This window comes from Myotis yumanensis, unplaced genomic scaffold (assembly GCF_028538775.1).
Source record: "Myotis yumanensis isolate MYYU_CA2020_CCGP unplaced genomic scaffold, mMyoYum1.0.hap1 SCAF_1, whole genome shotgun sequence".
Taxonomy (NCBI): domain Eukaryota; kingdom Metazoa; phylum Chordata; class Mammalia; order Chiroptera; family Vespertilionidae; genus Myotis; species Myotis yumanensis.
The window spans coordinates 50774650-50787704 of NW_027223752.1; the positions used below are offsets into that span (position 1 = coordinate 50774650).

At 44.3% G+C, this 13055-nt stretch overlaps 1 protein-coding gene across 3 annotated transcripts in view; it reads right to left on the bottom strand.

Annotated features, from left to right (window-relative positions):
• SLC24A1 (solute carrier family 24 member 1) overlaps positions 1–13055 on the bottom strand; it is a 35605-nt gene that overhangs the window by 18562 nt on the left and 3988 nt on the right. For all 3 annotated transcript variants that reach the window (XM_070420652.1, XM_070420662.1, XM_070420646.1), the window contains exon 2: positions 10565–12530. In XM_070420652.1, the coding sequence (XP_070276753.1) occupies positions 10565–12400 (1836 nt within the window). In that variant the 5' untranslated portion in view covers positions 12401–12530. The remainder of the gene's footprint in view (positions 1–10564; positions 12531–13055) is intronic.

Below are 13055 nucleotides of genomic sequence, written 5' to 3' on the forward strand. Positions count from 1 at the left end.
AATTCCTCCCTCTCCCTCACAGACCACATCCAACTAGTTGTGAGACCTAGTTCATGCAAGTCCTCAAATTTGGCCTCATCTTTCCACTCTCCTGCCTACAGTTCTGCAACAGCTCCTGACTTCTGATCTGTTCTCCTTCTGGTTCATTCTCCACCCCTTAGCCAGTGATTTTCAGAGCAAAGCACATCATGTCCCTCCACTGCATCCTGGGGCCACTGTCCTTAAAAGGGAGCACAGACTCCTAAGCTGAGCACACACCAGCCTCCTGCTTACCTCCAGTCCAGATCTGTCCAATAGAAATAGAATGCAAGCCACATATATAATTTTAATTTTTTTAAGTAAAAGCACAAGTAAAATTAATTTTAATAATATACTTTAACCTAACATATCAAAAATATAATTCAATGTAATTAATATCTAAAATATTAATGAGATATTTTACATTTTTTATACTAAGCCCTTGAAACCCAGTGTGTATTTTATACTTGCAGTAATTATTACTAGTCCCATTTCATTTTTTAAATGTTTTATTGAAATTATTTGGGTTATATCCTATATAATAAAGAGGTGATATGCAAATTGACTGTCACACCCTCACACAAGATGGCTGCTCCCATGTGGTCAAAAGATGGCTGGTAGGGGAGGGCAGTTGGGGGCAACCAGGACTGCAGGGGAGGGCAGTTCGGGGGGACCAGGCCTGCAGGGGAGGGCAGTTGGGGGCAACTGGGCCTGCAGGGGAGGGCAGTGCAGGGCTACCGGGCCTGCAAGGAGGGCAGTTGGGGGCGACTGGGCCAGCAGGGGAGTAGTTAGGGGTGATCAGGCTGGCAGGAGAGTGGTTAGGGGGCAATCAGGCTTGCAGGGCTACCAGGCCTGAAAGAGAGCAGTTGGGGGCGACTGGGCCAGCAGGGGAGCAGTTAGGGGCAATCAGGCAGGCAGGCAGGTAGGCAAGCAGTTGGGAACCAGCAGTCCCGGATTGTGAGAGGGATGTCTGACTACCGGCATCTGGACATCGCCCAAGGGGTCCCAGATTGGAGAAGGTAAGGCTGGGCTGAGAGACACCCCCCCACCAGTGCATGAATTTTGTGCAACGGGCCTCTAGTTGGTTAATAAAATAATATAGGTTTCGAGTATAAAATTCTATAATACAGCATCTGTATATTGTAGTGTACGTTCACCCCCCAAGTCTAGTCTCCTTCCATCACCACCTATCCCCCCTTTACCTTCTTCTACCTCCCCACCCCCTTTCCCTCTGATAATCACCAAACTAATGCCTGTGTCTATGAGGTTTTTTGTTTGCTTGCTTGCTTGCCTAATCCCTTCATCTATTTCACCCAGCCCCTAAACTCCCTCTGACAGCTGTCAGTTTGTTCTCTATCTATAAGTCTGTTTGTATTTCATTTGTTTGTTTATTAGATTCTATATATAAGAGAAATCATATCATATTTGTCTTTCTCTGACTGGCTTATTTCACTTAGCATAAATACCCTCTAGGTTCATCCATGCTGTTGCAAATGGTAAGATTCCATTCTTTTATTATGCCTACTAGTCCCATTTCTTTTTTTATACATAAATGTCAACCTTAACATACCTTTATTTTTAAATTTTTTTCAATTACAGTTTACATTCAATATTATTTTGGATTAGATGTATAGCATAGTGGTTAGACAATCATATACTTTACAAAGTGGTTCCCCTAATATTTCTGATACCCAACCAGCACCATACATAGTTATTACAATATTATTGACTTTATTTCCTATGCTATACTTTACACTCCCATGAATATTTTGTAAATAACAATCTATATTTCTCAATCCCTTCACCTTTTTTATCCAGTCCCCCTCTGGAACCCCCACCCCTTTGGAAATCATTAGTCTGTACTCTATGAGTCTGTTTCTGTTTTGTTCATTTACTAGTACATTCCTCTTTAGATTCTACATGTAAGTGCAATCATATGGTATTTGTCTTTCTCTCACTGACTTTTTTCACTTAGCATAATACCCTCTAGGACAGCGGTTCTCAACCTGTGAGTTGCGACCCCTTTGGCGGTCAAACGATCCTTTCACAGGGGTCACCTAAGACCATCCTGCATATCAGATATTTACATTACGATTCATAACAGTAGCAACATTACAGTTATGAAGTAGCAATGAAAATAATTTTATGATTGGGTCACAACATGAGGAACTGTATTTAAAGGGCCAGAAGGTTGAGAACCACTGCTCTAGGAGGTCATTCCATACTGTCACAAATGGTAAGATTTCATTCTTTTTAATGGATGCATAATATATATATATATATATATATATATATATATATATATATATATACCAATATCACAGTCCTTTTTTTATCCACTTGTCTATTGATGGACAATTGGGTTACTTCCATAGCTTGGCTATTGTAAATAACACTGCAATGAACATAGGGGTGTATATATTCTTTCAAATTAGTTTTTTGGGTTTCTTCAGATATATACCCAGAAGTGGAATCACTGGATCATAAGGCAGTTCCATTTTTAACTTTTTAAGTCATATCCATATTGTTTTCCATAGTGCTGACTAGCCTCATTTCAAGAGCTCAGTATGTTGCTAGTGGTCACCATACTGGACATTGCAGTTACAGTCTCTTCACACTCATTCCCCTGGCCTTTACACATACCTAGCAGACTCCCTACCCCTTCTCCAGCCAGCCAACTCCTGCTGGTCCTTCAAGATTCCACTAAGCATCACCTCCCCTAGGAAGCCTTCCCTGACTCTCTGATCTGTTGAGATGTCCACTCTCTGTAGTACTACATCCCTCGGAACTTACATGTGTCTCTACACATGATATGGTATTTATTAGTTTTACATGTCTTTCTTCCACACTAAAGAGGATTTACCAGGGAGCTGATTAAGCTTAAGCTTCTGGACCCATCTCTCCCATACACAAACCCTTGCCTAGGCCTTGTAATTAACTATGTAGCAATGGTTTTATATTTTTTTCTTAGAGTGTCCAGACCCACAAAACTTGGATCAACTCCCACTCCTCACTAGGCTGAGCTCCTTGAGGGCTGGGATTGCACCTTATTTCTTTCTCACTGTATCCTCAGGTCCTACACAGGCTTCATACAAAGGGATTCAATAAATGTTTGCCAAATGAAAGTTTTTTAGGGCTTAATACTAGACTATCTCCTTCTCTTTCAGAGTAGCATCAGCCAATCCTTGATTTTAATTACATTTGCTGGTAGTTCACAACTTTCTGTTTCCAGTCCAGACCTTGTTCCTAAGTTTCAGGCCCATTTGTGCAACTGCTTCTTAGACATTCCACTTGAAGGTGACATAGGCACCAAAACTCACCATTCCAGAGTGGGAACTCTTGAGTCTCCCTAAACCTGTTCTTCCTCTAGTCTTCCCTGGCACCAGCAAAAACCTTGACTTCTCCTGCTCTCTCACACTTCGCATTCACTTCATCACCAAGTCCAGATGATTCTGTATTTAAATCATCTCTCAAATCTCTTGGGGGATATATATATACTGGATGTCCACAACAGCCTCCTAACTGGACTCCCTGCTTCCACCCTGTACACCTACAATTCATTCTCTACACATGAGTTAGGAAGTGATCTTTTAAATATGGCTCCTGTTGAGCTTCAAATACAATCCAAACTCCATATCTGATCCATGGGCCCCAGGATGAAGCAGCCCCACCCTCCCTCCTTCTGGCATTACCCTGTATCGCTTTACTTACTAACCACACTGGCCTCCAATTCTTTCCTCTAATGCACCAAGCTCTTTCCTCACTCTGAGTCTTTGCAAATGCTATTTCCTCTTCTGGAATTCTTTGGAATATGGGGTGTTTTTCTTGTCATTCTGCAGACCTCTACATGGACTTATTTCCAAGAGGTTTCCCCTGCTCGCTCTCTCTCTCTCTCTCTCTCTCTCTCTCTTCTTGTCATTCTGCAGACCTCTACATGGACTTATTTCCAAGAGGTTTCCCTCGCTCTCTCTCTCTCTCTCTCTCTCTCTCTCAATAAAGGGGACTTACCTACAGTCACTCCCCATCACATGCATTGCTTATTTCCTTCACAGTACTTGTCACACTCTGAAATTATCTTCTTAATTTATTTTACTTATCCATATGCCTACTTCTCCACACTAAAAAATGTTCTGTTGGATTTAGGCTTCCAATTTATATAGGTGGCAGAGCATCTGGAACTCTATGCTGTTCTTTGTAGAATACCATGAATACCTCATTTCATATTTAATCCCATCATATACATTAGTGGAAAATATACTATGTTGTATGAATGCAGGTAAAATCTCAACTACAAGCATACCCACACCCATGAAAACAATAAGATATTGGACCAGGCATGATCATGTGTTTGAGTTTTCTGTTAATTTTTGTTTGTTTCTTATGTATTCACTTTGTCATCTGCTAGCACCCACTAGCAGGGGAACACTGAAAGTTTAAGAAAAAAGGAAAGAGTTTAAAATTGAGAATTCTATTTTTACCATCTTTTCCTGACAACTGAGGGGAAGCTGACTACTTACTATTCAAGGAGTTAAAGGAGGGAACCCCTCAGCCCAGGCTAGATGGGCTGTTTGAGAGCACAGTGGATTCCCTGCAGCCTAGCATGGGCAGGACCCACAGAGGCAGGAGGGGCCAGGAGCTGCTTAGCTGCCCACACTCACGCTGTCTTCTCAGCAGGCAGCTGGCAGTACAGGCCACTGATGAAAGCCCTGGGGTAAATGTCAACCTTGACAAAAAACCTAAGGAGGCCCCAGGTTTGTCTGCTTGGGGTCCTGTTGGTTGGCTTAATAAACAATTCTGCCAGGAAGACTACAGCCCCTGATGCATTTAGGAGAGGGTGACAGACTTTCCTCCAGAGCAGTGGTTCTCAACCTTCCTAATGCCGCCACCCTTTAATACAGTTCCTCATGTTGTGGTAACCCCCAATTTCATTGTTACAAATTGAACATAGTGATTAATCACAAAAACAGTATGTAATTATATATGTGTTTTCCGATGGTCTTAGGCGAGCCCTGTGAAAGGGTCGTTCGACCCCCAAAGGGGTCGCGACCCACAGGTTGAGAGTTGCTGCTCTTGAGTTTCAGATTCTGAAGTATTTGGGGGTCAGAATGTGAGTATGGAGTTTTCCAAGGGCCCACACCAGACTCATTCCCAACCTTGCATCCCTTCTCTCCACTGGCATCCCACAGGACTGTCTTCACAATCAGCATTTCATGCAAATGTCTGGTCCTCCCTGGCTAAGCTCATAACTCTCTCTCTAAAGACGGGCCATCACCTTTCAAATACAGCCCTAGCTAGTTTGGCTCAGTGGACAGAGTGTCAGCCTGCTCAAGGGTCCTGAGTTCGATTCTGGTCAAGGGCACATACCCAGGTTATGGGCTCAATCCCCAGTAGGCGAGTGCAAGAGGCAGCAGATCAATGATTCTCTCTCATCATTGATGTTTCTCTTTTTTTTTTAAATATATTTTATTTATTTTTTACAGAGAGGAACGGAGAGGGATAGAGAGTTGGAAACATCGATGAGAGAGAAATATCAATGAGCTGCCTCCTGCACACTCCCTACTGGGTATGTGCCCACAACCAAGGTATATGTCCTTGACCGGATTCAAACCTGGGACCCTTGAGTCCACAGGCTGATGCTCTATCCACTGAGCCAAACCGGTTAGGGCTCATTATTGATGTTTCTATCTCTCTCTCCCTTCCTCTCTGAAATCAATAAAAATATTTTTTAAAGGAAGGGCCATCACCCTTCAAATACAAATAAGACTTTTCAGCCAGGCTAATGCCTCAGTTTTGCTGATTGTTTGCTTTCTGTGAGTATATGTAGTCAAGGCAGATCAGACACTTGCCATTTTTGGTCAGAACAAATACATTGAGAGCTTCAAAATCAGGTCTAAAGTTTCAGAGCAAGCTAAGTTAGATTGTTTGTGTTGATAAACAAACATTTACTATTTCCTTATTGGGGTCATTCCTCAAACCATACATATCAGTTTGACAATATTGTCTAAAATATTTTTTCAGCCAGTGTCAAAACAGAGATTCTAAAATAGTTGCTATATATCTGATGCTACATCATTTATTTTTTCTGAAAATACTGAATTAAATTCTGATTAGAATCATCCCAAAAACTTTTATCCTGGTTCTAGATTATCAGAGCAGAATAAAAAGTAAAGTGAAAGGTCCTTCAGCTTAGAAACTCCACAGGTATCAGTTGGGTACATAGTCAGTCCTTTAGAAAGGAAAAACCTGTGAGTTTGTTGCTCTTTGTAAAACACCATGTGGCCATTCCATTCAATTACATACTGTCTGTGGCTGCTTTCACACAACCGAATAGTTGTGACAGACTATAGGGCTTACAAAGGTTAAAATGTTTAGTATCTGGCTCTTTACAAGTCTGCCAACCTCTGCACTAGTTCATCCCACTTACTTTTCAGATGGGCAATCTTAGGCCTGGATGAAAAACAAAGTGACTTTGTAGCACTCTGCAGTGTCCCCTCTATTACAATACTCTTGTCTTTGCCTGTCCCCTCTACTGGATGGGACACAATCTTTTTATTTCCCACACTGATTTTCATTTCAGTGCTTAATAATAGAGGTTTGTTGAATTGCATTAACTTGCCCAGGGTAATAGGGATAATTATTAGCAGTGGAACCTGGGTTAAAACCCAGATATACTGTTACAGAAGAGCAAAGAAATACCAAGCACGCTTCCTAGAGAAAGGGAGGGACCCCATTTGAGTAAAGTAACACTCAGAGGCTTCGATTTTTATAACCTTCTGGGGTCTTTGTCTTGCAGATATGGTTCCGCCCCCTTTCGTGGGCTTGTGGCCCCCAGGTGTTGATGATCTTGTCCTGGGGCCAGCGATAACGACCTTCCCATCCCCCCCCCACCCACCCACCCAGGGTAGTGCATTATTCACAGTTTTTATAGCCTGACATGCCTTGCAAGACCAGTTTCCTCCTCAATACAAACTCCTGAACCAGTGGAAAGGACAGTCAACTAGCCATGTAACTTTGGCTGAGATAATTATCTTATCTGAGCCTCTCAGTTTCTTCATCTGCAAAATGGGTATAACAATCTATTCCTTGTGGGGTTTTTATGAAAAGTTGTTGAGATAATGTATGTATGGAATAGACCAGTAATGGCGAACCTTTTGAGCTCAGTGTGTCAGCATTTTGAAAAACCCTAACTTAACTCTGGTGCCGTGTCACATATAGAAATTTTTTTATATTTGCAACCATAGTAAAACAAAGGCTTATATTTTTTATATTTATTTTACATATTTAAATGCCATTTAACAAAGAAAAATCAACCAAAAAAATGAGTTCGCGTGTCACCTCTGACACGCGTGTCATAGGTTCGCCATCACTGTAATAGGCCCTCCATAAGTATGAATTCCCTTCCCCGCTCCTTTCTCTCGCAAAACTGTTAGGGTTCCCTGAGGAAATTGAACCAAATAGTTATGGAGCTTCAGCTAGGGATGAGACCCTGGGCTCAGCCCTTTGGTAGATACAAAGGTTGTTACCCATTTAGTGGCAATGATGAGCCTGATGGTGTGGCCGCCCCCTCCACACTTCACCCCAGGCTGTTTCTCTCCAAGAAGGAGCAGCTCGCCCCAACTGGCTTGGCTCAGTGGATAGAGCGTCGGCCTGCGGACTGAAAGGTCCCAGGTTCGATTCCCGTCAAGGGCCTGTACCTTGGTTGCAGGCACATCCCCAGGAGGGGGTGTGCAGGAGGCAGCTGATCGATGTTTCTCTCTCATCGATGTTTCTAACTCTCTATCCCTCTCCCTTCCTCTCTGTAAAAAAATCAATAAAATACATTTTTAAAAAAGAAAGAAAACAATTTTTTAAAAAAAGAAGAAGGAGCAGATCCCACCGCCCTCCGCTTCTCTTCCGACTATTTAAGCTACTAAACAGCTGACCTCCCCTCCCCAGCCATCCTCCTTGGCTCCCTATCACCCTGTCTGGCCTTGCCCCACCTCCCTCTGACTTCCTCACCTTTGGAGCACAGCTGATTAAGTGAGCCCCGTTTCCCTGGCTTCCTGCCTTCTTGAGGTGATGTTCAAAGAAGGGATCCATTAGTCAGAGAGAGGGGTGAACCAATAAGTCAGTAAAAGTGAGGAAGAGAGCAAAGCATATTGATTTTTATACTTAAAGTAAAATAATTTACAGGGATAAATACATACACCTGCATAAACCACCAAAATGAATTCCAGAACAAAGACTGGATTTTCAGAGAATCACTTCATGAATTCAAAACAGAATGGTTTCTCCCTAGCGGTCAGTGAAATGCAGGATAACTGATCTCCCTCTAACCAGATCATAGGTCTTGGCCAGTCAAACATAGGCATAATAATACAAGCAAAGGCAATTCCTTCTTTCTCTGGCTAGAAGAAACCTGGGGTGAAACTCCAAATCCAGACAGTTTTAAAAACCATTTCAAAACAGGTATAATTCTTGAGTTATTTGGACTAATTTTTAGCAGGCAGTAGTTAGTGCTGGGAAGTCTAAACTATAGGTTTTTAATTTTAAATAAATATAAATTTGCTTTCAAATATAGCCAGTAATTCAACCTTTTAAAAACATAATCCTATTCATTAAAAATCATACTGGATCTGTTTTGACAAATAGCTAAGAACAGAGTTGTAATAGCACCACTCTCACTGGTTGGTAAACAGCTGCAATGAAGCCCTTGAAAAGTCTCAGAAGGAGGTTACAAATTCTCTTTTGAAATCATGATTATGCTTCACGTCATTGGCAAGCTTTGCTTTGATGGTCTAGCTCTGACAAAATGACAAGTTCAGAATTTGCAGAGTTAAAATAAAAACAGAATTACTATGAAGGACTGGGAGGCAAGCCCAAGGCCTTTTGAAAACTGCTGGCCTGGTGTCTACCAGGCAGTAAATACTTTCCTCAGAGGAGAGTACCAGGCTCCGTGGGCACCCCCAGCATAGCCTACCCTGAGAACCGCATTAGAGGCAGGCCCTGCTTCTTCATAGTGAGTGATGGGACACTCTGAGCCTCCCCTTCTTTTTTTAAGTCTCTGGCTTCATGAAGCAGTAGTCTTGTGGGAAATAGTGCTGAATGGGAGGTTAGGATACTGGATCCCAGCTCTGATACCTGCCAGCTGTATGACCTTGAGCAGAACATTTCTCCTTTTTGGGCAATCTTCAAATAAGGCAATTGGAGTTCAGTTGATCAGATCAGACAAATAACCATTGTGCTGGGCCTGCGAGAACTGAATTCACTTGGACAAAGGACATTATCAATGAATATTATAACTAAACAGGACCTTTTGGTGATTAGCTTGACTTTTTCATTTTCCCCCAAAGAAATGAAGGGACCTGTCCAAGGTCACATAATTAGTTAGAGGCAGAATCAGATTAGAACACAGGTTTCCTAACTCTCAGTTCCGTGCTCCGGCCAGAACACCACATTATCTGAAAAATCCTAAAGAAAGTACATTTTATCTCCTTTGCATCATGTATCTCCCAGACATGTTGCTGAGCTTTGTCTCCATCCTGCCCACTCATCAAAATTGCTCTGGATTAAGTAGCTAAGTCCTTCCACTCTTTGCACGCAAAATTCTGCTCGCACCAGTGGCTTCACTGAGACCTGACACAGGCAGGCTCTGAGCCAACCTTTGCCCAAACTCTAGCTTTAGGAGCAGGAGATAAATGGGGTCTGTGTTCCCTTAGGGTGCCCTCACTTTGGAGTCTCACTGAATAAACATCTTTGAGATGAATTTTCAGAAATCACTCCCCCAATTCAATCTTCCAGGTTATTGAATCATGCAATGGATTTAGTAGGAAGGCTCCTCATGGGGACAGAGAACTTCTTGGAAAGGAACAGGAGAAAGCCCCAGGGTTAGCACTCCTGGTATCTGGTCTCCAGTCAGTACAGAGAGAGGGCTCGGCACCTAGCGTTGGCTTGTCAGTGGATGAATGGAGCTCTCATCTTCACTATTTTAAAAACAAAACCAAACCAAAACAGCCCTCCCCCTTCTTTCTTGGACCCCATCCAAGACACCAGACCCTCCAAATCTGGAATGTGAACAAATAAGATTAAATGAAAGTAAGGGTACTAGATAAACTCTAAACACCATGCACATAGAAGAGATTATCATTTTTCCCTGCCTGATATCTCCTTGGACATTTTCCAAAGCCCAGCTCAAATATCATTTCCAAAGACCCAGCCAGACAACCTGGTTCAAATCCTGACTCCACCCCCTATTTGCTGTGTGACATTGAACAAGTGGTTTGATTTCATTAGGCCTCAGTTCCTTCTCCTGCCAATGGGGGATCATAGTAATAACCATTTTATAGGATGATGGCGGGGGCGGGGGGGTGAACCAAGGTCACTCCGTACAAAGACCCCAGAATAGTGCCTGGCAGAGGACAGGCCTCTAAAAGTTGAATGAAAAGCAAGGGAACCAGAGCACCCATCTCTTGAAGTGTGACCCAGCACTTTCCATTCTTTAGTCCCAGCCTTCCCTCACCCTTTTGCCCCAAAGTGGCTAGAAAAACCTGAGCTACCCTGTTCTTACCTTGCTGAAGTCCCCTAGGGCCATGACCTTGGCCACTGGCCTCCTGCTGAGCTGCTCCTTCACCCAGAGCTCAAGCTTCTTGTTCCACTTCATGGTGAGCACATAGGAGGCATAGGCCAGCAGCAGCAGCAGGCTCTCCCACCAGACAATGAGGCTGTCCAGGAAGAAGAGAATGAGCATCATCAGGTCAAGGATGTAGAAGGAGACGTCACGGAACAAGGGCCACCAAGTGAGGTGGAGGATCTCCCGGGAGAACAGGGCACAGGTGCCGATGACAAAGAGGATGTTGAACACAGCAGAGCCCACAATTGTGCCGATGCCCACATTGCTGTGGGAGATGAAGACGCCGATGAGGGAGGTGAAGAGCTCGGGGGCAGAGCCTCCAGCAGCCATGAATGTGGCACCTGCCACATCCTCAGAGATCTGCAGCTTGTCTGTGATGACACCCAGGGCTGGGACAAAGTACTCATCACACACGATGGCCAAGGCCACAAACACGTACATCATGCCAAAGATGTGCAGGACTACCCAGCCCTGCCTCCGCTCCTCCACGCTGAACACGTCTGGGGGGTACTCTGCCTTAGGGTGGTCTGGCCAGCTGGGGGGCAGCGCCGAGGGACTGGGACTGGGTGCCTCTGGGAGCGGGGCCGTTGTCAGGCTGGAGGAGGGGGTAGTGGGCATGGCTGGAGCTGGCTCCACACAGTGACGAACCTGGGTGGTCGGATTTGCCCTGATGCTGAGGGTTGCTGAGGTGCTTGGTGCTGTGGGAGGTTTCTTCGCCAGCCCCCAGAAGGTGGCTAAGGATAATCCAGTGGTTGGTGCACTGGTTCTGGACGAGGGATTCCTAACCCTGGTGCTAACTGTCACTTGCCCATCAGAGGTGGCTGCAGTGTGCTCTAAAACTATTCCCTGGAAAGTCGTTAGGTTGTTCTTTCCCACTAACCTCCGAGGATTGGTTGAGCTGTTATTGTCCACTCTCCTGGGGTTAGTCAGCGTGTTCTTATCCACTGCACTCCTAGGAGAAGTCAAGATGTTTGTTTCTATGTCATTTATCAGGAAAGTTGGAGTCTTATCAGTTATTCTCTTAGTAGTTGGGGTGCTTTCCTCCACTACTCCCTTGGAGGGGCTGGTCTCCAATATTTTGTAGGTTGCCACAGTTTCAATGTCTTTCACTGTCGTTCTGGGAGTGATCCCATGGCTTCTTGTCATTGTCATGAATGTGGATGGGGCAGAGTTTACTATTCTACCATATGGGGATTGGGTGTATTTTTTCACCTTTCCCCTGGCTCGAGTTGGGGGATAGTGCTTCATTTCTCCCCTGGGTGTTGCTGGGGTATAATTCTTTATTGTTGATATGCTTGAAGTTGGGGTGTAGTGATTCAGTATTCCACTTGGTCTGGTTGGGGTGTTCTCCTTCGTTCTGTCTGTGCCTGCTGCTGTTGGGCTGTAGTTATTCTTAGGTACTGTGGGAGAGATGTTGGCTATTCTTCTAGGTGTATTGAGAGTGTTCTCCATTGTTATGCGAGTTGTTGCTTCCTCCTTGCCCACTGTGCCCTGGGGTTCCAGTGTCTCACCCTCCATTTCAGAACTAGCCCTTGGAGGGTCACTGCTCACCATCATCATCTCATTGTTGGGAAGGTCCCGGCTGGCCAGCTTTACAGGGTATTGGGAAGAGACTGCTGCCCACAGTGAGGGGAGGCCCAGAGGGCTCCTCAGGTGCTGGTAGGTGGAACCAATGATCAACATTCCCAGTAGGAAGAGGAAGCGACTCCATTGAAGCCGTTTTGGCAGGAGTAACCGCCTTTCCTGCATCCCCATCCTGATCAATTTCCCCATGATGGCCAGTTATGCCAGGTTACGGAAGGCCTCTCATTCTGTTCACTGAAAGATGGGGGTTGTTCTGGGGTTCAGGTTGGTGATCAGGGAAGATTTCTCCATGAAGCCCAGCTAAGAGATATCCACAAACCTAGAGAGAGGGGGAAATTAAATAAAAGAGGTTATCTGTCCCTAAGAGGAATGATGGGGTCCTCATCTGGAAAGAGTATCATTTCATTCAGGGGCCATTGTGGTGGAAGATAGTTGTTTCTGTTAGAACAAGACTACCTCTGCCCCCCGCTCAAGGGGGCAATGCCTGCTTGGGAGAAAAAGAGCATCTAGGGGTCCTCTGTGCCGTGCAGGCATGCCAGCAGCCTGAGCTGGTTCCTGAGCTGGGTCCACCCAAGGTCTGGCAGCACTCCTAAGTGCAAGCCTGAATTGCTGGGAGCTCATATGCCCCAGGCCACAGATCTCACCTTATTAAAGGCACAAGGGAAGTAAAAAGACATGGTTTTAAGCTCTGGACAAAAAGAGACAGCAGTGGAAGACTGACAACTCTGCATGTTTTTTTGTGTGTGTGTTTTTTTCAGACTTACTTAAAACAATTCCACCATATCATCCAGAGAGGATAAAGCTTAAAAGTTAATGTCATGTTACTTTCAACAATAAAGATTTT